This window comes from Mauremys mutica, chromosome 16, assembly GCF_020497125.1.
Source record: "Mauremys mutica isolate MM-2020 ecotype Southern chromosome 16, ASM2049712v1, whole genome shotgun sequence".
Lineage (NCBI taxonomy): Eukaryota > Metazoa > Chordata > Testudines > Geoemydidae > Mauremys > Mauremys mutica.
This window is the reverse complement of record NC_059087.1, coordinates 27,491,026-27,510,898: the sequence shown is the minus strand read 5'-3', so window position 1 is coordinate 27,510,898 and position 19,873 is coordinate 27,491,026. Positions and strand designations below refer to the sequence as shown.

At 48.6% G+C, this 19,873-nt stretch overlaps 1 protein-coding gene across 2 annotated transcripts in view; it reads left to right on the top strand.

Moving 5' to 3' along the window:
• The window catches only part of SCARF2 (scavenger receptor class F member 2), a 98,034-nt gene that overhangs the window by 67,565 nt on the left and 10,596 nt on the right, over positions 1-19,873 (top strand). For both annotated transcript variants that reach the window (XM_044990318.1, XM_044990317.1), the window contains exon 9: positions 7,504-7,625. In XM_044990318.1, coding sequence (XP_044846253.1) covers positions 7,504-7,625 — 122 coding nt within the window. The remainder of the gene's footprint in view (positions 1-7,503; positions 7,626-19,873) is intronic.

The following is a 19,873-nucleotide window of genomic DNA, read 5'->3' as shown; positions in this document are numbered from 1 at the left end:
TCCCTTCCTACACTGGCTCCCCAGAGAATTTCAGATCAAGTTCAGGATCCCAGTCCTTATTTTCAAAGTGACCAGGGTATCTAAAAGATCACATAAAGCTCTGGGACAAAGACCATGGTCGATAATTCTACTCCTCTGATATACTCTCAACAATAAGAGTAAAGCTTGTCTGTGTGGGGGCCAGGACCTTCTCTGGGTTCAAGTCAAGACTCTGCAATGAACACCCCTAGTGTGATGGGGTTGACTAGGCCCTGATGCCCCCTGCTGGAGGCCTTGTGGCCCTGCCACACCCTGCCCCAGAAAAGGGCAGTAGAGAGGTCCTCCAAGCTGCCTAGAGTGGCTGTGTGGGAAGCAGCCAATCAGAGCCCAGCATGCTAGTATAAGAAGAGCCGCAGAGCCCGTGTGAGTTCAATACCTTTCTAGCCCTGGAGGAGAGTGGAGGGTGTGCCTGGCTGGCTGAAGAGCTACAGGACCTCAGACATAGCAGTGCTGGCAGAGGCTGAGGGGAATGTGAAGGAGCTCCAGGCTGGCTGCTGGGACTCCACCAGGACAAGGCCCTCAGGTAAGGGTGAAGAATGTGCTGGAGCCACAGGGGAGTGGCCCAGGGAATTGTAGCAGCAATGTAGTTTATTTAAAGGGACAGGGCAGATGGCTGCTATCTATAGGGTCCCTGGGCTGGGACCCAGTGCGAGCTCAGGTCCCTCTGCCCCTCCCCCAGCCACTGGGAAAGTCGCCTGGATGTTAAGACGCCCTAGAAGGGGAACTTAACCATAGGAGTTGGAGAGCAGCAGCCAGAAAGGCCCTAAGAGGGCGAAGACATTGCCTCCAGGGAGGGAGCCCCAGGGCACCGCTCTATACCAGAGCAAGGACAGCTTGAGAGAGATGTTACGGAGGACACTGAGAAAGGCCCCTGTTGGACTTGTTGCTTTGCTTTTACCTCACAGACTGGCGATGATTCAGCCGGAGGGCTGAGTCACCGAAGACTCACCACACACACACACACACAGACACACACACACACACACACACAGAGGGTGCACATACTCGGCCAGGGGGGCGCTCATGAGAGGTGAGTGCACCCCATTACACCCAGGAACACAGGACCATCACAAACCTCACCACTTTCTGCTCCATGTGCAAGGCACATTTCTTTGACTTTGTCTTCTTTAGCATATACACAGAGCAACAGTATACTTATCATAACAGTTAATAAAAGGAGACAACCTACCAAAGCAAGACTCTCCACTGGAACTGCGTCTCCCTCTGGGGAGAGGATGAGAACAGAAAAATGGGACAGATCTATTGGTCATGTTGCTTAATGTACTACTGGAAGATACTCAGATGCTATGGTGATAGACATGGTATAAAAACCTATCTAGAACAGAACAGCCCTCATGGCTGCAGAAGTAAGTGTCTGGAGTGGCTGGAGAGTGAGTACCAACCTGTTAAGAAGCAGGGCACAGACCCCAAATTGGCAGTGAGTTCTGTACTTATATTTCACCAACCAAATATCAACTGTGAACTCCCTGAGCATTATAACAGCCTTAACATGGAGTCACAGACAGTCCCCTTGGGTGCCCAGGTGAGCCTGCCTGTGTGATAGCTGGTCCCTTCCACCAAAAATCACAGCAATATTCAGGTTACTCCCCGTCCCAAAGGACGGGTCACTTACCCCAGGTCAATTGCACTTTAGATCTCACAACAAAAGACAACTATTGTAGCCAGTCCTATAATAAACTATCTAAAGATTTATCAGCTAAGAAAAATGAGTCATTTAGAACGTTAGAGCAGCTAAACATACACCCACACCCACAGGTGAGTTACAGTCTTAGCTTCCAAAAGTTGATAGGCACTGCTGTAATATGCAAGCTCCATATGTCTTTTAGGGCTAACCCAGACTAAGCAGCTGGGGATCCCTCGCTTATGCTTAGAAATCTTGCCCTCCCATAGTCCAAGCCACATAGAGACACAGTTTGTTCTTGTCAGGGATTTTTATTCCCTCCCCTCACCCCCCCCCTCACCAGAGTTCAAGCTGATGGGTGAGTGCATGCACTCATTTCCTCTTCATGGGTAATGGAGAGGAGGAATGCAGTTAACAGAGTCTTTGTTCCTTCATGTTTCACAATGGCTCATTTGGTTTCCGGGCCTTCTTGGTGGGCAGGATCTAACACCTTGTGTAGGAAGCCAGCATTGTACATTGATTAATGTGTCTTTCCTGTTTGATGTGGGGGAGAGATAGCTCAGTGGTTTGGGCATTGGTCTGCTAAACCCAGGGTTGTGAGTTTAGTCCCTGAGGGGGCCATTTGGGGGCACAAAAAAATGGTTGGGGATTGGCCCTGCTTTGAGCAGGGGGTTGGACTAGATGACCTCCTGAGGTCCCTTCCAACCCTGATAGTCAATGATGACTTACAGGATTACAATGCAAACATGTAATGTCACATTATAACACAGGGTATAGATGATGTAAGTGAGATTAATACACATAAAGCCTAAATACCAAGCACATGTGTATAACTCTAATACACAGATTAACAACACTAACACATAGGTGAGCGTGAGTGGTTTCAGCTGTGTATTTGTCATTGTTCAGTTGAGGCCTAGGGGACTTGGCATCAGCCAGTACCTGCTCTGCCAGCATCACAATAAGCTTGAAAACATGATTCCTAAACACTCAGAAACCAGAAGCAAAGAAACAGAACCAGCATTTATTATTTTTTAAAATGTCATTATTTGGGAGGCCCGACTCATGATTTTTGAACACTTGTGGTCGGTGATGCTCATGGCTGCAGCAAGCTGGAATTGCCAGGTACCTTATGGTTCCTGACCTGCTTTGAAGATCATGCCAGCTCTGCCCAGCACTGATTCATAAACTACAGAGTCAGAGAGACCCTTGTGGCCACCTAGTCTGACCTCCTGCATAACACAGGCTGTGGGAGATTTTCATACCTGAGCCGTTCTTTTTAGGTGGCAAATCTGAGGAACTGTCCCAGACTGAGGGGTCAGTGGAGGAGGTTTTGGAACAAATCGATATATGAATGTCACCAGGACCAGATAGTATTAACCCAGGAATTCTGAAGGAACTCAGATATGAAATTGCAGAACTAACAACTGTGATATGTATCATAGAATATCAGGGTTGGAAGGGACCTCAGGAGGTGTCTAGTCCAACCCCCTGCTCAAAGCAGGACCAATCCCCAACTAAATCATCCCAGCCAGGGCTTTGTCAAGCCTGACCTTAAAAACCTCTAAGGAAGGAGATTCCACCATCTCCCTAGGTAACCCATTCCATCCTTAATAGGCAGCAGGTTTAAAACAAATACAAGGAAGTTCTTCTTCACGCAGCGCACAGTCAACTTGTGGAACTCCTTACCTGAGGAGGTTGTGAAAGCTAGGACTATAACAATGTTTAAAAGGGGACTGGATAAATTCATGGTGGCTAAGTCCATAAATGGCTATTAGCCAGGATGGGTAAGAATGGTGTCCCTAGCCTCTGTTTGTCAGAGGATGGAGATGGATGGCAGGAGAGAGATCACTTGATCATTGCCTGTTAGGTGCACTCCCTCTGGGGCACCTGGCATTGGCCACTGTCGGTAGACAGATACTGGGCTAGATGGACCTTTGGTCTGACCCGGTACGGCCTTTCTTATGTTCTTATGTTAGTGCTTCACCACCCTCCTAGTGAAATACTGTTTCCTAGTATCCAACCTAGACCTCCCCCACTGCAACTTGAGACCATTGCTCCTTGTTCTGTCATCTGCCACCACTGAGAACAGTCTAGATCCATCCCCTTTGGAACGCCCTTTCAGGTAGTTGAAAGCAGTTATCAAATCCCCCCTCATTCTTCTCTTCTGCAGACTAAACAATCCCAGTTCCCTGAGCCTCTCCTCATAAATCATGTGCTCCAGCCCCCTAATCATTTTTGTTGCCCTCCGCTGGACTCTTTCCAATTTTTCCACATCCTTCTTGTAGTGTGCGGCACAAACTGGACACAGTACTCCAGATGAGGCCTCACCAATGTCGAATAGAGGGGAACGATCACATCCCTCGATCTGCTGGGAGATCTGCAATGTAACCTATTGCTTAAATCAGCCTCTGTACCAGATGACTGGAGGATAGCTAATGTAACACCAGTTTTTAAAAAAGGCTGCAGAGGCAATCCTGGCAGTTACAGACCAGTAAACCTAACTTCAGTACCAGGCAAATTGATTGAAACTATAGTAAAGAACAGAATTATGATGTGTAGAAGAAGAGTCAGCATGGCTTTTATTATGCCCCAGCCTTTGTTAACCTGAGTAAAGATTTCACAGACACTCCAGCCAAAACACACTGGTTTAGATAAAACACTGAAACAAGTTTATTAACTGGAGAAAGATGGATTATAAGTAATAAAACCATAACCAATTAAAGATAAACACACACACTATCTTCTAAATTTTACCAAGCTAAATAAGATTTGAAACCAAAAAATTGTTTCTCACCCAAAAGCTTTCAGCAGTCCATACTAACTAGAAAACCTTCCAGCTAGGACCACTACCCCCACTTCAGTGATGGCTCTTTGTCTTTCAAACAATCTTGCTGCCATCAGTAGAGGTGAGAGAGGAGAAGTGACCAGAACCATTTTCCCCACTCTTTTTATATTCTGTGCTAGAAAAACCCTTGCTAGGTCATGGGGTTAGGCCATTCCATTCCGTACGTGCTCTGCAAACTGTCCTACAGGTGAATTGTAAATACTTGTTTACATCCCTCCTGTCAGAGAATAGCCACTTGTCTAATATAGTGAGATGTTACTGAAAACCCAGTTCACCATATCTGACGGTCTACCAATCCCAATCCCAAAGGATCAGACATTTACCCCCAGGTAAGTATGTATCTCAGAGCTTACCCAAACATCATGCTGTCAGCCAATCCTTAGTAAACTAACTAAAGATTTATTAATAAAAGAAGGAAGAGTGTATTCAATAGCTAAAGAATCATATACATATAGATGATTTTCAGTGTTCATAGATCAGGTTCATAGCAGTGATAGAACAGTCTGCTGGTTTGCAAAAGTCCCTCTGGTAACTTCTGAAAGATTGGAAGGGCCTCAGTCCATAGTTCAAAATACTCTATTTAGTTGTAAATCCACAATCCAGAGAATTGGAGTAGGAATGAGGCAAAATGGAGATGTCTTAGGTGTGTCTTATATCCTCTGCTATGTGCATGGAAATTTACTGTCCCAAACAAAGCCCACAGCCCCTGCATACAGAAAGTTACTGACAAAGATGGAGTCAGAGGTCACATGTCCTCATCACATGCTCTTAATACCCCAAGAGTAAACACATTTGAGATACAAATACATAGCCAAAACTCATAACTTCAGATATAGTGACGATACATGGATTTCATAGAATATCAGGGTTGGAAGGGACCTCAGGAGGTCATTTAGTCCATCCTCCTGCCAGGATAATCATACTTGACTGAGTGTAACTTTTCCATTTACACCTTACATGACATACTTTGTATCATAATTTAGTACAATTGTACGACAGTGATAGCAACAATGATATACATGGTCATCTTCAATCATACAACATCGGACACAAGATTCATGGTAAAACTGTGAGTTTGCAACACTGCCTCTTCCCTCAGTTTGGAAGCAAGTTCATTATCTGCAGTGTTTTTACTGTTGCATTTGTTAGATTTGCTGTTCACTCAGCTTGGTCACCAAAACTAGACTGGTTCCTAGTAGTTAAAACTTAACAAGCTAGACTTGGTTCAAGGTAAAATCCTCACCGCAGGGTCCCAGCAACATGGCTGGCCAAGTTCTCAGGCAGAAGTGGTGCTAGCCCATTGGGGCCCCTAAGCAGGAATATTTCCCCCAATAATAATAAATAAAAAGTGACTAGTGGGCCCCCTTGAGCCTCTTGGGGGCCCCCTTGAGCCTCTTGGGGCCCTAGCAATTGCTTCACCTGCTTATGCCTGGCACCAGCTCTGTTCTCAGGTCAGGATCTCTTCCCAAAGTCAAAAGGCTGGTTCCTTTGTCTTAGGTGAAAAAGAGAGTGAGAGAGAGAACATGGGGTGGTTTTGTCCCACACTTTTATAGTCCAGTCACCCCTTGAAATGGATTTTCCTGAGGGTTACTCCTAGATAATGTTCATTCCACTTGTGAGGACGGAGACATGAAGTCTAGTGGTTCCATGGTGGTGTTTGCTAAAATGCTGATGGATCGGTTCTTGCCTCGATTCGTTACCAAAGAATGGCCACTTGACAGGTGATTGCCAGTCAGCTTTGATGGCTAGAGATGTCGACTTGTCCTTCATCTTTGAGAAACTGGTTTATCCCCACCCCAGACTTCTCTGATAAATGCATTATAGTTATAATTTCAGCTTATGTTCATAACGCTTAATATGCATTTTTACACACATTACACAAGAAGATTGATGATCAGTGTGTCATTAGTTTTTAAATGATACTTCACAAGACATATTTTTCACAAAGATTATTACAATAGTGTGTAGGGTGTGAATAGAGGGATGCTTTCGGTACCAGCAATGACACAGCATGCAGAGGAGAGAGACGGTAAAGGGGATGCACTGGCATACAGGTGTAGTCTCGGCAGCTGCAGGTGGTGCCAGTGAAAGCACTGCCAAGGGGTGGGATTTGCGGTCCCAGCCAAAGCACTGCCAGGTGTTAAGGAGAGGTCTGAAAGAGGACATGAATTAGACATCCACTAGGAGTGTGACTGCCTTCGGGAGTTCCCCTCATGTTCAAGGGGTGGAATGGGAGAGCACACGTGTTTGTGGGAGAAGCAGCTCTCCAGGATGGCGTAGTTGCGGCAGAGTCAGTGCGGTAATAAGAAATTCAATTACCTGCCATTGTACCTTTGAATGGGATTTGTGAGCCCAGCCTGGATTGGAGCATAGAGGCTGGAGGCCTCATGTGAGGTCAGGAACGGTGGATAATGAGAGAGGACGTGGTGGCAGAGAGGAGCAAGTGGGAAGAGATTTCCTATCAGCCCCAGCAGGCTGGTCTGTGAGGATACAGGTGCCAGCACCATTAGCAAGGCTAGTGAGTTACTGAGCCTCAGGTACCCGGCAGGTCAGAATTGCACTTGAGACTGAATTTACTGCCCAAGGGCGGGGCTGAGCCGCTGGGAGCGCAGATGCCGACACGCATGTCTCACTGTCCAGCCCCAGGCTGCTCCGGGCCAAGATTGTAAACCCCTGTCTAGTCTGGCACCTCGCTGGCGATGGCTCCCCCTGGGGACCCTGCACCAGGCTGCGGTGGTGCTGCGCCTGCATTCCCATTCTGTGCGAGTCCTGACCCTGCTCAGCTCAGCTCTCTGGGGACCTGGGGCCTTGTTTTCGGGCTCTCAGCATTGGGTCCATGCCCAGGCTTGGCCCATCTGAAACGTCTCCAGCATGCGGCTGTTGGGATCCCTGTACATACCCCTGCAGGCCTAGCGCGGCTGCACCTGCTCCTGCTCTGCCAGCTCTCTGACTGATGCACAGTATTTTCTTGCAGTGGGAACCAGGACCCAGCAGCAAGCAAGAAATCGCCAGGGCGCTTGTGTGGCCGGTTCAGTCGAATTAGCATGAAACTCCCCCGAATTCCTCTGCATCGCCAGAAACTGCCTAAAGTTGTCGGTAAGGTGGTATGGCTCATTAACTGCTCTGGTGTGTGTTTTCCAGCCCCTAACCCAGCTGTGGAAGGAGTAGAAGGCTCTAACCTAGACAACCCACTATCCCCCAAGGCTAGCAACAAGCAAATCAACAGCCAAGGGCCCCCCCGCAATCAACAGCCAAGTATCAATCCCAACCCTGTTGCCTGCTGCTCAGAGTACACCCACTCTGTGCTGCACAGGAAACTTGACTGTCCTGCTGCAAGGAGCTATTGGCCCCCTGACTCCAGCTGCTATGGGGCCCAAGTGTGGAATGTGTGCCCTTCTAAAACTAGCTTATGCTGTATTTGCTGTTGTGATGTCTGAATGCATGGTATGTATATGCTGAGGGAGGTGTAACGTGTGTTTGTTGTGTTGCATTGCAACGGATAAACTGATGGGATTTTATGTGGTGCTGGATGTAAAGTATGCGTGTGCTATGTTGTACGTTGGGTTGTGCTGTGTGTGGTTGTGTGTGTTCCAGAGTATTACCCTTCTGTACTCCGTGCAAAGTCCCGTTGCCTCCATTTCAGTCTGAAGAAGAGAGTGCAGGGCCGTGTGTGGCAATGAGAGCAGTGAGTTTTGCAGTGGGGTTGCAGGGCTGTGAGTAGCAATGAGAATAGTGGACTTTGCAGTGGGGTTGCAGGGCCGAGTGTAGCAGTGAGTTTTGCAGTGGATTGCAGGGCTGTGTGTAGCAATGAGAGTAGTGAACTTTGCAGTGGGTTGCAGGGCCGTGTGTAGCAATGAGAGCAGTGAGTTTTGCAGTGGGGTTGCAGGGCCGAGTGTAGCAGTGAGTTTTGCAGTGGATTGCAGGGCTGTGTGTAGCAATGAGAGTAGTGAACTTTGCAGTGGGTTGCAGGGCCGTGTGTAGCAATGAGAATAGTGGACTTTGCAGTGGAGTTACAGGGCCGAGTGTAGCAGTGAGCAGTGAGCTTTGCAGTGGGGTTGCAGGGCCATGTGTAGCAATGAGAATAGTGAACTTTGCAGTGTGATTGCGGGGCCATGTGTAGCAGTGAGCTTTGCAGTGGGGTTGCAGGGCCATGTGTAGCAGTGAGCTTTGCAGTGGGGTTGCAGGGTCGAGTGTAGCAGTGAGCTTTGCAGTGCATTGCAGGGCTGTGTGTAGCAATGAGAGTAGTGAACTTCGCAGTGTGATTGCAGGGCCATGGGTGGGTGGCGAGGCTGGGTGTAGCAATTTGAGGAGTTTTCAACAAGTCTTTAATTTCTTCTTGGAGGTTGCTTGCTGATGCCTTAGCTGTTCTCTGTCTTGGCTCATGTTTGTGCTGGTGGGTTAAAACCTTCCCACTGTCACAGTGTGGTGGTTCATTTATGAATCTCCTGCTGTTTCCATCGTGTGTCATGTGTGATGTGGCGGGAGACACAAAGAAGTGCAAATCGTACGTTGGAATGTGCTGTTCTTTGACAGTAGTGAGGTCTTGTTTAGAATTTAAATTCTCCAAATACAGACTGGGCTGTCAGCGAAACACCTTGTTCATGTTTAAGATGAAGATCCTGCTCAACCCTGCCCAGCCACACAGAGGGTGAGGGGTGGGAGAAGCCCTGCTCTGGGTGTCCATGCAGGGCTTACACCACCAAAATCTGGAGCAGGAGAGATGGCAGGATCTGCATACCCATCATCCAGTGTGCAAGGATCATGGCATGGGCTTAAATATCACAGGATTTTTTAAAATAAATGTTTATTTGCCTTCTGGTGTTTGAGCCTTGAAGGGTCACGTTTTTCTCCACAGCCCGGACAGCTTTCACATAACACCTTACTGATGGAACATGCATATAATGAGTGATGCAGAGTTGATGCACCCAGACGCTATCCTGGCTGCCAACTTTTGGGCGGCTTCATGTGACACTTAGTGCACATTATCCAGTGAGCTTGTACCCATGTTCTAGTAGCAAGCTGTAATATGAAAGCTGCCATGGCTGCGGAGAACATGTGACCTTAACCTTTGTTAATGCAAGGTGAGATTCTCCTGTAATCACCTGACTCCAGGAGCTAGGGCTTTTAGAAAAACACTATTATGAGATTTGCAATAAAACTGTGATAGCTGGCAGCATGGCTAAAGGCACCCAGAACCTCCAGTTACTCCCATACCCCCAGGAACTGCCATCACACATTGCAGGAACCCCCCAACACCCACCCAACTGCCCACCAGATACCTCCCAGATTCCCCCACCTGCAAACCCATGCACTCACCTACTGCAGCCTCTCCCAGACACCCCAGCACCGACCCATCTATCCCCCTGAGACCCTCTCCAGAACCCACTCACCTGCTCCAACCACAGCTGCCACAATCTGTGCAACTCAATGCCATGTCCCTGTCACTGTCTGGAAGTTTATGGTCACATGCAAATTATTTGGAAGTCTGCCAAAGAGCTCCCTGAATAATTTGCACTAAGTGTCCCACGGAGCTGCCCGCAGCTTGGCTGCTAGGATAGCGTCTGAGCAACATCCCACTGGTGTTTGCGCAGGGGGTGGGAACACCTTTCCGGACCTTTGCACGGCTTCTTGTACCCATGTCCCATCCACGAGCTGTCCCTGGAACCTCCTTTAAAGGGGCATATGTCTTGTCATCCCGTGCTGTACAGTGGAGCTAGAGCGAGGTGGTGGGGATAGGCTGGGAGTCTTACCTGCGATGCGTTTGGGTTGGTTTGCAATAACTGAGTGATTGCCCCTGTGCTGTGGTTGGGGTGTAACTTCCTCCCCCAGCCCCGCACTGAAGGAGAGCTGAGCCGCCCCATTCCCAGCCCATCCTCAGCCCAGGGCACTCAGGTGCCAGCTCTCCACAAGAGCCCGCGGCCCGTGAGCCTGGCAGCTCCCCTCCACTGCGGGCAGCTGCGCCGAGTGCTGCTCTCCTGAGACGCTGCTTTCTCGTGGCGTAGCTGTAGCTCTAGGACTGTGGCTGGGAGCCAAGGGAACCAGAGCGGGAGGACCATTACCCCGAAACGATAACAAACGCTGTGTTTATGGGAGCGAGTGAAGCAGGCCTTTCTGGACGAGCGGCAGCTCCGGTGGGGAAGGATGAATGGAGCTGTGTGCGCTTCCTGGAGCAGGCTGCAAATCAGACGTTTGTGTAAACAGGGAGACAGAGGGAGAACTCCTCTTGGGCCCCGGCTGTATGAAAGGCGGCTCCTTACGGCTGAGCTCCTGAGCGTCACTCGCCCATTCAGCGGGTAGTGCCCCAGGCTGACTGGCACGGCTCCTCCTGACCCGTCAAGGGCAGAGTCCCCACTGTCTCTCTGGCTGGCTAGTGGTCTTTAATTAGCGGAGCGGCAATGCACCAATTACAGGAAGGCTCCTCTGCCCGGGAGCATGGCTGCTCCTCAGGGCCTGCTGAGCAAAAGTCCAAGGAGCCATGATCGGCTCTCACACCCGGTACTCCCGCTAAGGCGAGGGGGAGGCAGGCAGCCGCAGAGACTGTTTGTGTTGCCAGGGGCCTGTTAGTTCATTGGAATGAAATGCTTTGGTCACAGGCTGCTCTGTTTGCCTTGGCTCGCAGACCTTGCCATGTGGTCTTATTATTATCCTGGCTTCGGAGTGGGCTGGAGGCCGATCCCCCCGCAGCTCCTCAGCAGGATGAAGGGGCAGTGCCAGGAGTAGAAGTGCAGCCTGTTGGGAGGAAGGGGCAAACACGCCCTCCCATTTGGGAGTCTGGCTTCAGCTCCTCGAGGAACTGGGCAGAAGCACAAATCCAGTCCAAGGTTTGGGAGCTCCAGGAGAGGCTGGGCACTAAACCAGCCCTGTCGCCCGACCCCCACTGGGATTTTGGGCACAGCCCAGGCAATGCCAGTTCATGGGCCTGCAGGGTCCAGTTGTGCCTCTTGTCAGATATAGCTTGGTGCGGTTCTTCATCCACGTGGGTGGAGAGGGGCAGAGCCTGTGTCAATGAGGGGAAGGCCGAGGATCAGAGCCGAGCTGGCTGTAGCCATTTGCCCCTATGCGCAGGAGAGCAGGGCACTCCCATTGTGATGCAGTCGCGTTTTACACCTATTCTGCACTGGAGTGAGTGAGTCCGCAGGGGCCAGAAGGAAAAAATAGTGATTCTACTTGGGCAGGAGCTAGTGAACAGGAGCAGCGAACGCGAGGCTGCCAGTTAGTTCTCCAGGTGAAGGAGGCACGCGGAGTGAGTTTGTTGTCTGTGGGTTTGCTTGCTGTGGGCCTGCTTGATTGAAGTTTATAGTGGGGTCTGTCTGGGGGGCCATGTGCTCAGCCAAGGGTGACCAGACAGCAAGCATGAAAAATCGGGACGGGGGTGGGGGGGGTAATAGGAGCCTATATAAGAAAAAGACCCAAAAATCGGGACTGTCCTTATAAAATTGGGACATCTGGTCACCCTAGCTGAGCCTAGCAGCCCACTAGGCTCAGCTGAGAGCTTCCTGACCAGGCTCTAACCTGCTTCCTTTGATCCCCTTTAGGATCCCAGGCGAAGGGGTGGGGCTAACTCAGGGAGAACAAGGGTTTTTAAAGCCAGCTCCTAAGCGACCAGAGGAGCTAGCAGATAGGAGCAGCAAACAGTGGAATTTTGCAGGGGCATTTTGAGAGGGAACATAAGAGCCAGATATGCCTAACAAACATTCTCTAAACTTATGTCAGTAGCCTTGGTCCTCCAAAGAAACACACACACAGAAACAAAAAGAAACCCTGCCGGAGTAAAGAGAATGCAGGCAGCAGTCCAGCAGCAGAGTGGGGGCTATGCAGGTTATTGCACTGTGGGCTGGTGGCATGTGTGTGTGTATTCAGTGTAAGCAGCTCCTGGCCCTCAAGAGACACAGTATGGGCTATGGAGACCAGAGTGGCAAAACTGGAGATGCTAAGGGAGGCAAAGAAGTACATAGAGGAGGCTTTCCAGGACACAGCACCCCCGCTCTGACCACCTCTGTGCTGTCGAGGAGGATGAAAGTCTCAGGGAAAGAGAACATTAAGCTGGAGCAGAGGGAAGTGATCCCATAGTCAGGCTCCTCCTTCCAGATGACGTCATGCTCTCCTCTCACACTGAGAACACCTCTCTGAGGGAGGGGACCTGTAGCGATGCGTGACTCATCCCTGCGGCACCTCCTGCTGGTTGTCCAGGGAATTAGCTCTTCCAGCCTCTGGAGCGCCCTCTGCAGGCTGGTGTTCTGCTGCCGCTGGACCCAGTGCCCCTTGTGTTTGTGTTTGCCGCTGCCCCCGGCAATACCCCTGCAGTCTCAGGGTCTCCTCACCCAGGGGAACCCCCACCCCCTATCCCTACCTCACCTCAGTCATAGGCTACTGCCAGTCACCAACTAGCCCCCGCGCCCTGGGCATACTGCAGTGTCAACCACTCATCATAGGCAAGGTTGGGTCTGGACCTGTTGCCTCTCTCTGCAACCCAGTGCCTCTCTGGGGCCTTGGACAAGGCCCTACAGCCTGGGTAGTTGCCAGCCTGGAGTTCCCCAGCCCCTCTGGCCTTTCCTCAGCCCTGCCTCACTCTAGGCACCCTGAGCTTCCCAGCAGCCAGCCCCCCCTGCCCCCCGAAGGCAGAGAGAGATTGTCTGTGCTTCTGGCTCAAAGCCTTTTTATAGGGGCTGGCTGTGGTCTGTTTAGGGCATGGCTCCCAGCTGTGCCTACTTCCCCAATCAGCCTGGGAGCTGCTTGCCCCAGCCACAGCCCTCTGCTGGGCTGTTCTAAGCCCCTCAGGGCAGGAGGGGGTGACCACCCCGCTACAGGACCCCAATTATTAGGGAGAGACAGGTAATAGTAATGGGGGATTTGATCATTAGAAATACAGATCTATGGGATTGTGATGACCAGGAGAACCACCTGGTGAATTTCCTGCTGGGTGCGAAGGTTGCAGATCTCTCGAGGCATCTAGAGAGACGTATGTGAGTATTGGGGAGGAGCTGGTGGTCGTGGTACATGTAGGTACCGATGACATAAGGAAAGGTAGGAGAGAGGCCAAATGTAGATTGCTAGGTAAGAGATTAAAGTCCAGGATCTCCATGGTAGCATTCTCTGAAATGCTTCCAGTTCCACGCGCAGGGCCAGTTAGACAGGCAGAACTGCAGGGTCTCAATGCGTGGATGAGATGATGGTGTAGGGAGGAGGGTGTTAGGTTAATAAGGAACTGGGGACCTTTTGGGAAAGGAGGATGGGCCCCTCTGAAACCGCAATGGAACCAGATTGCTGGCATGTCAAATTAAAAAGGTCATAGAGGTTTTAAACTAAGGGCTGGGTGAAAGCCGAGAATGCGGAGGAGCACATGGTTCAGAGAGAGACATCCCTTAGGGGAGGATCTATTAACGAATTCTCTGTACCCCAGTAAGGAGGAGAGGATAGATGCCGATAAAGTACTGGTAGGAACTGAAGAGAAACAGTCAAACAAAAAAAAAAAGTCCCACTGAATTACATCACATGAAGGCAAACAACTAAATATTGACAAATTCCGTAAGTGCCTGTATGCAAATGCAAGAAGTCTAAATACTAAGATGGGTGAACTTGAGTGCCTGGTTTTAAATGAGGATATTGATATAATATGCATCACAGAAACTTGGTGGAACGATTATAATCAATGAGACACGTTAATACCAGGGTACAAAATATACAGGAATGACAGAGTAGATCCTGCTGGTGCATGAATGGCAGTGTATGTGAAAGCACAGAGTCAAATATCGTAAAAATCTTAAATGAATCAAACAGTACCATAGAATTGCTATGGACAGAAATTCTGTGCTTGAATAATAAGAGTATAGCAGTAGGAATATACTACTGACCACCTGACCAGGATGGTGATGGTGATTGTGAAATGCTCAGGGACATTAGAGAGGCTACAGAACCAGAAAACCCAATAATAATGGGGGATTTCAACTATCCTCTTATTGACTGGGTGCATGTCACCTCAGGACAAGATGCAGAGATAAAATTTCTAGACACCATTCATGACTGTTTATTGAAGCAGCTAGTCCGGCTCCTGGAACCCACAAGGGGAGAGGCAATTCTTGATTTGGTCCAAAAGGTGAATATATATGAACCACTCGGTAATAGCAACCATAATGTAATTACATTTAACATCCTTGGTGTGGGGGGGATACCAAATAAACCCTTGAGAGTAACATTTAACTTCAAAAAGGGGAACTACACCAAAATGAGGAGGCTAGTTAAAGAGAAATTAAAAGGAACAGTCACGCAAGTGAAATGCCTGCAAGTTGCATGGGAACTTTTTAAAATACCGTAATAGAGGCTCAAACTAAATATATACCCCAAATTTAAAAAAAAAACAGTACGAGGACCAAAAAAAATGCCGCCATGGCTAAACAAAGTAAAATAGGCAATTAGAGACCAAGACACCTTAAAAATTGGAAGTCAAATCCCACTGAGGAAAATAGAAAGGAGCATAAACTCTGGCAAGTCAAGTGTAAACGTATAATTGGACAGGCCAGAAAAGAATGTGAAGAGCAACTAGTAAAAGACACAAAAACTAACAGCATCAGAAGCAGGAAGTTTGCCAAACAATCAGTGGGGCCACTGGATGATTGAGATGCTAAGGGAGCACTCAAAGAAGACAAGGCCATTGTGCTAAATGAATAATTTGCATCTACTGTCACTGCAGAGAACCTGAGGGAGATTCCAACACCTGAGCCATTCTTTTAGATGACCAATCTGAGGAACTGTCCCAGATTGAGGTGCCAATAGAGGAGGTTTTGGAACAAATTGATAAATTAGTCACCAGATAATAAGTCACCAGAACCAGGTGGTATCACTCAAGAATTCTAAAGGAACTCAAATATGAAATTGCAGAACCACGAATTGTGGCATGTAACCTATCACTTAAATCAGCCTCCATACCAGATGACTGGAGGATAGCTAATGTAATGCCGATTTTTAAAATAGGCTCCAGAGGTGATCCTGGCAATTACAAGCCAATGAGTACTAACTAAAGTACCAGACAAATTGATTGAAACTATAGTAAAGAACAGAATGATCAGACACACAGATGAACGCAATATGTTGGGGAAGCGTCAGCACAGCTTTTGTAAAGGAAACCATGCCTCACCAATCTGTTCGAATTCTTTGAGGCTGCCAACAAACATGTAGACAACAGCGACCCAGTGGCTATAGTGTACTTAGACTTTCAGAAAGGCTTTGACAAGGTCCCTCACCAAAGGCTCTTAAGCCAAGTAAGCTGTCATGGGACAAGAGGTGAGGTTCTCTCATAGATGCCTGTATAAACAATATTGGGGAAAGGATAGGAATAAACAGTCACTTTTCACAGAGGAGAGAGGCAAATAGAGGGATCCCCAAAGGAGCTGTACTGGGACCAATGCTGTTCAACATATTTGTAAATGATCTGGAAAAGGGACAAAGTTTGCAGATGATGCAAAATTACTCAAGATAATTAAGTCCAAAGCAGACTATGAAGAGTTACAAAGGGATCTCACAAAAACGAGTGACTGGGCAAAAAATGGCAGATGAAATTCAGTGCTGATAAATGCAAGTAATGCACATTGGAACTTATACACAACTATACATACAAAGTGATGGGGTCTAAATTAGCTGTTACCACTCAAGAAAGAGATCTTGGAATCATTGTGGATAGTTCTCTGAAAACATCCACTCAATGTGCAGCAAGGATGAAAAAAGCGAACAGACTGTTAGGAACCATTAGGAAAGGGATAGATAATAAGACAGAATATATCATAATGCCACTATATAAATCCATGGTACGCCCATACCTTGAATTCTGCGTGCAGTTCTGGTCACCCCATCTCAAAAAAGACATATTAGAATTGTAAAGTACAGAGAAGGTAAACAAAAATGATTAGGGTTATGGAACAGCTTCCATCTGAGGAGAGATTAAAAAGACTGGGACTGTTCAGTTTAGAAAAGAGACGACTAAGCGGGGATATGATAGAGGTCTATAAAACCATGACTGGTGTGAAGAAAGGGAATAAGGAAATATTTCCCTTCCCATAACACACGAACCAGGGGTCACCCAATGAAATTAATAGGTGGGAGTTTAAAACAAACATGAGGGAGTTCTTCTTCACAGAACACGCAGTCAATCTGTGGAATTTGTTGCAAAGGGATGTTGTGAAGACCAGAAGTATAACTAGATTTAAAAAAAATTAGATCGGTTCATGGAGAATAGGTCCATTAACCAAGATGGTCAGGGGGGCAACCCCATGCTCTGGGTGTCCCTAAACCGCTGATTGCCAGAAGCTGGGACTTCACTCGATAATTGCCCTGTTCTGGTCATTCCTCCGAAGTGTCTGGCACTGGCCACTGTTAGAAGATGGGATACTGGGTTCTGTGGACCCAATAGGGCCACGCTTATCTTCCTATGCTGGAATAAGCCCCTCAACTGCTCTCTCCGACATTGTATCTGCCTTCCCTTTTGGGTGTTTCCAGAGGATAGGATAAAACCTAAACCCTCCTGCTTCAGGCCATGAGCCACCAACCACTGATAGGGCTAGGGAGAAATTTCCCCTCTGCACGTGCTATTCCAGAATTGTCTGGTAGGGGGTTCTTACCCCTTCCTCTGGACAGCTGGGTGTGGCCACTTTCGAAGATAGGACACTGGGCGAGGTGGAACCTTGCTGTGACCTGGGCTGTACAGGGGCTGTGTTCCTATGGCAGCCCGTGACAGGCATTAGCACTTCAGTGCAGGATCACAGATGAAAAAGCTGCACAAGACCATCCAGTCTGCCTGCTGGGGGTCTGATCAGGTGTTATTTAGCAAAGACCTCTTCATGTTCTGTATAGAAATTAGAGATGGAAAAGGAGGCCTTGGAGCTGGAGAGGCCTTCTCTAGAGTCTTGTCCAGGGTAATTTGAAGGTCCCAGGCGAAAGCATCAGTTCAGGTGGAGTTCCCGTTTCAGGTGCAGGGCAGTGCTGGGAGTGCACAGGGGCACCTTGCAGGGGCCTTAGAATTAAAACAAACACAAACACTATTCAGACCCCAGGAAATGCAGTGACAGGTGCACGTCTGAACACGAGGCACCCAGCCTAATTCTGCCCTTTGCCCCAGGAGGATTGTCTGGTGACTTGTGCTACAAGTGCAGTCGTAACCCCGCCTTGCCTGGGCTTCTAGTATGTGTGTTTTTCCTGTTCTTGGAAGGTAACATGTGCTCACCCTACTGGTCTGTGCCAGCAACCACAGCCAAGTTGGTGTGTGAGAATTTCCTCAGGGTTTGTTTGTTTTCTAATGTTCCTCAGTTCCGCTGAAAATAGCCCTTCTCGGCTTCTCCTGCAGCCCTAGGAACTCAGTGGCCCATGGAGGTCCAAAGGTAGGCAATGCCTGTGGGTCTGCTGGCCAAGCAAGGTCCCTTGTGGCATGTAGTCCTTGTGCTGCAGATCTCCTGTCTGCAAAATGGGAGTCTCAGTCCTGCAAATCTCTGTAGGGCCTGACGATCAGGGCTCCTGTCTTGCGAAGCTGAGGAGGACATGTAAGAAGCAGTTTCCTGACCATTGACCTTTAAATGTTCCACGCAAGTCCCCTGCTCTCTACGGGGTTTGTGTGTGTGTCTAGGGCAATGCCCATGTTACAGAAGGGAGGAGGATCTGAGGTATGTGCGGGGGTACAGGAAGGAGGAGGAGTTTAGGGGGTGTGCGGGAGGATGTACAGGAGGGAGCGGGAACTGGGGCATACACTGCAGTTGCTCTATATTGCTTTAGGTCAGGGGTAGGCAACCTATGGCATGCGTACCAAAGGCGGCACGCGAGCTGATTTCAGTGGCACTCACACTGCCCAGTCTGGGGGGCTCTGCATTTTAATTTAATTTTAAATGAATCTTCTTAAACATTTTTAAAGCCTTATTTACTTTACATACAACAATAGTTTAGTTATATATTATAGACTTAGAGAAAGAGGTCTTCTAAAAATGTTAAAATGTATGACTGGCACGGGAAACCTTAAATTAGAGTGACTAAATGAAGACTCGGCATGCCACTTCTGAAATTTGCCGACCCCTGCTTTAGGTGATACAAAGCAGTGTGCACCCACTGAAGTGGCTTATGCTATGGCTGCATTGTGCTGCTCCAGAGTGTACCAGTGAGTCTGGCCCTGGAAGTTACAATAAATACGACCTGAGGTTGACACTTTGTATAATCACATCATTAAAAATAAACCCTGGGGACATTCTCTGGGAGTTTCTTGTTTCATGGATGAAATTTTACAATAAAAGAACCCAAGGAAATTCCCAGAAAAAAAAATATGTTAAGAGGAGTTAAGACTGAGTCCATGTCGCTAGGACAGGGTAATATACAGTGCAGGGATATTGTGATAATCCTCAAAACAAGCCGTATAAACCCAGGAAAATGAAATCTCCACGTTTTAAGATAAGCAAGGCACAGCGAGGGCCAGTCGCTGGTCAGAAAGGGTAAGTATTTGCTGCAGAAAATTTTGCATAGAAACTAGAAAGTGAGAGACGGAGCAGAACCGTTTACAGAGTGAAATGCACTTTGGCTTTGTCTAGACTGGGTTTGTCCAGACGCGTGCTAATGTGCTTTTAAACACCGCTCAGCACTTAGTGTAGACGAAGAGAGAGTGATGTATAAAAATATGTTACGTGGGGTTGTGATCAATCCAGGGGGTCTCCTCAATAACAAACAACCCTAATTGCAACCTCAGCAAATACTCAGTGCTGAGAGATGTGCAGAGTCCGGGTTCCAGCGGGCTCCATGTTTGTGGGGGGAGCATGACGTCATCACTGCTGCGGAGGGGACTAACGTGTGGTGGGTTTCCTTAGCTGGTGAAGTTCTGTGGGAAGAGGTGGTGTGTCACAGCTGGTGGAAATGTACCATGAGCCCATGAGGGTCTGTCCCACAGCTTACCATTACCTTGCTTCCACAGGTGTCACTGGGGGATGTTGCACTTACTGAACCTTCATCCTGGCTGTACAAAGTGTTTGTTGATGTGACTTCCTAGGGTTTCGATACGGCGAATGTAGGAGGGTTTGGGGGGAGGCATGGAAGGGGGACAAGGAAGCCTGTTTCATCCCCTATGGTGTAGAGATATGGCGATAGGAGGAATGTCTGAGGTGCAGGGCAAGGTGACACACTGTGGTGGGGAGCCTGGCAAGTAGGTCTCTACCCTCTTTAACTCCCAGAGAATGGTGCCTGAGCCTGCCGAGTGCCACAGCTGCTCCACGAAGGTAGCCACAGGTCCTCAGAGCACAGGAGCCTCGCCTAAAGCTTCACAGCCCCCGCACAGGGGCCTGTAGCTCCAATATCTAGGGAACCCCAGCTGCAACTCCTCATCTCAAGCG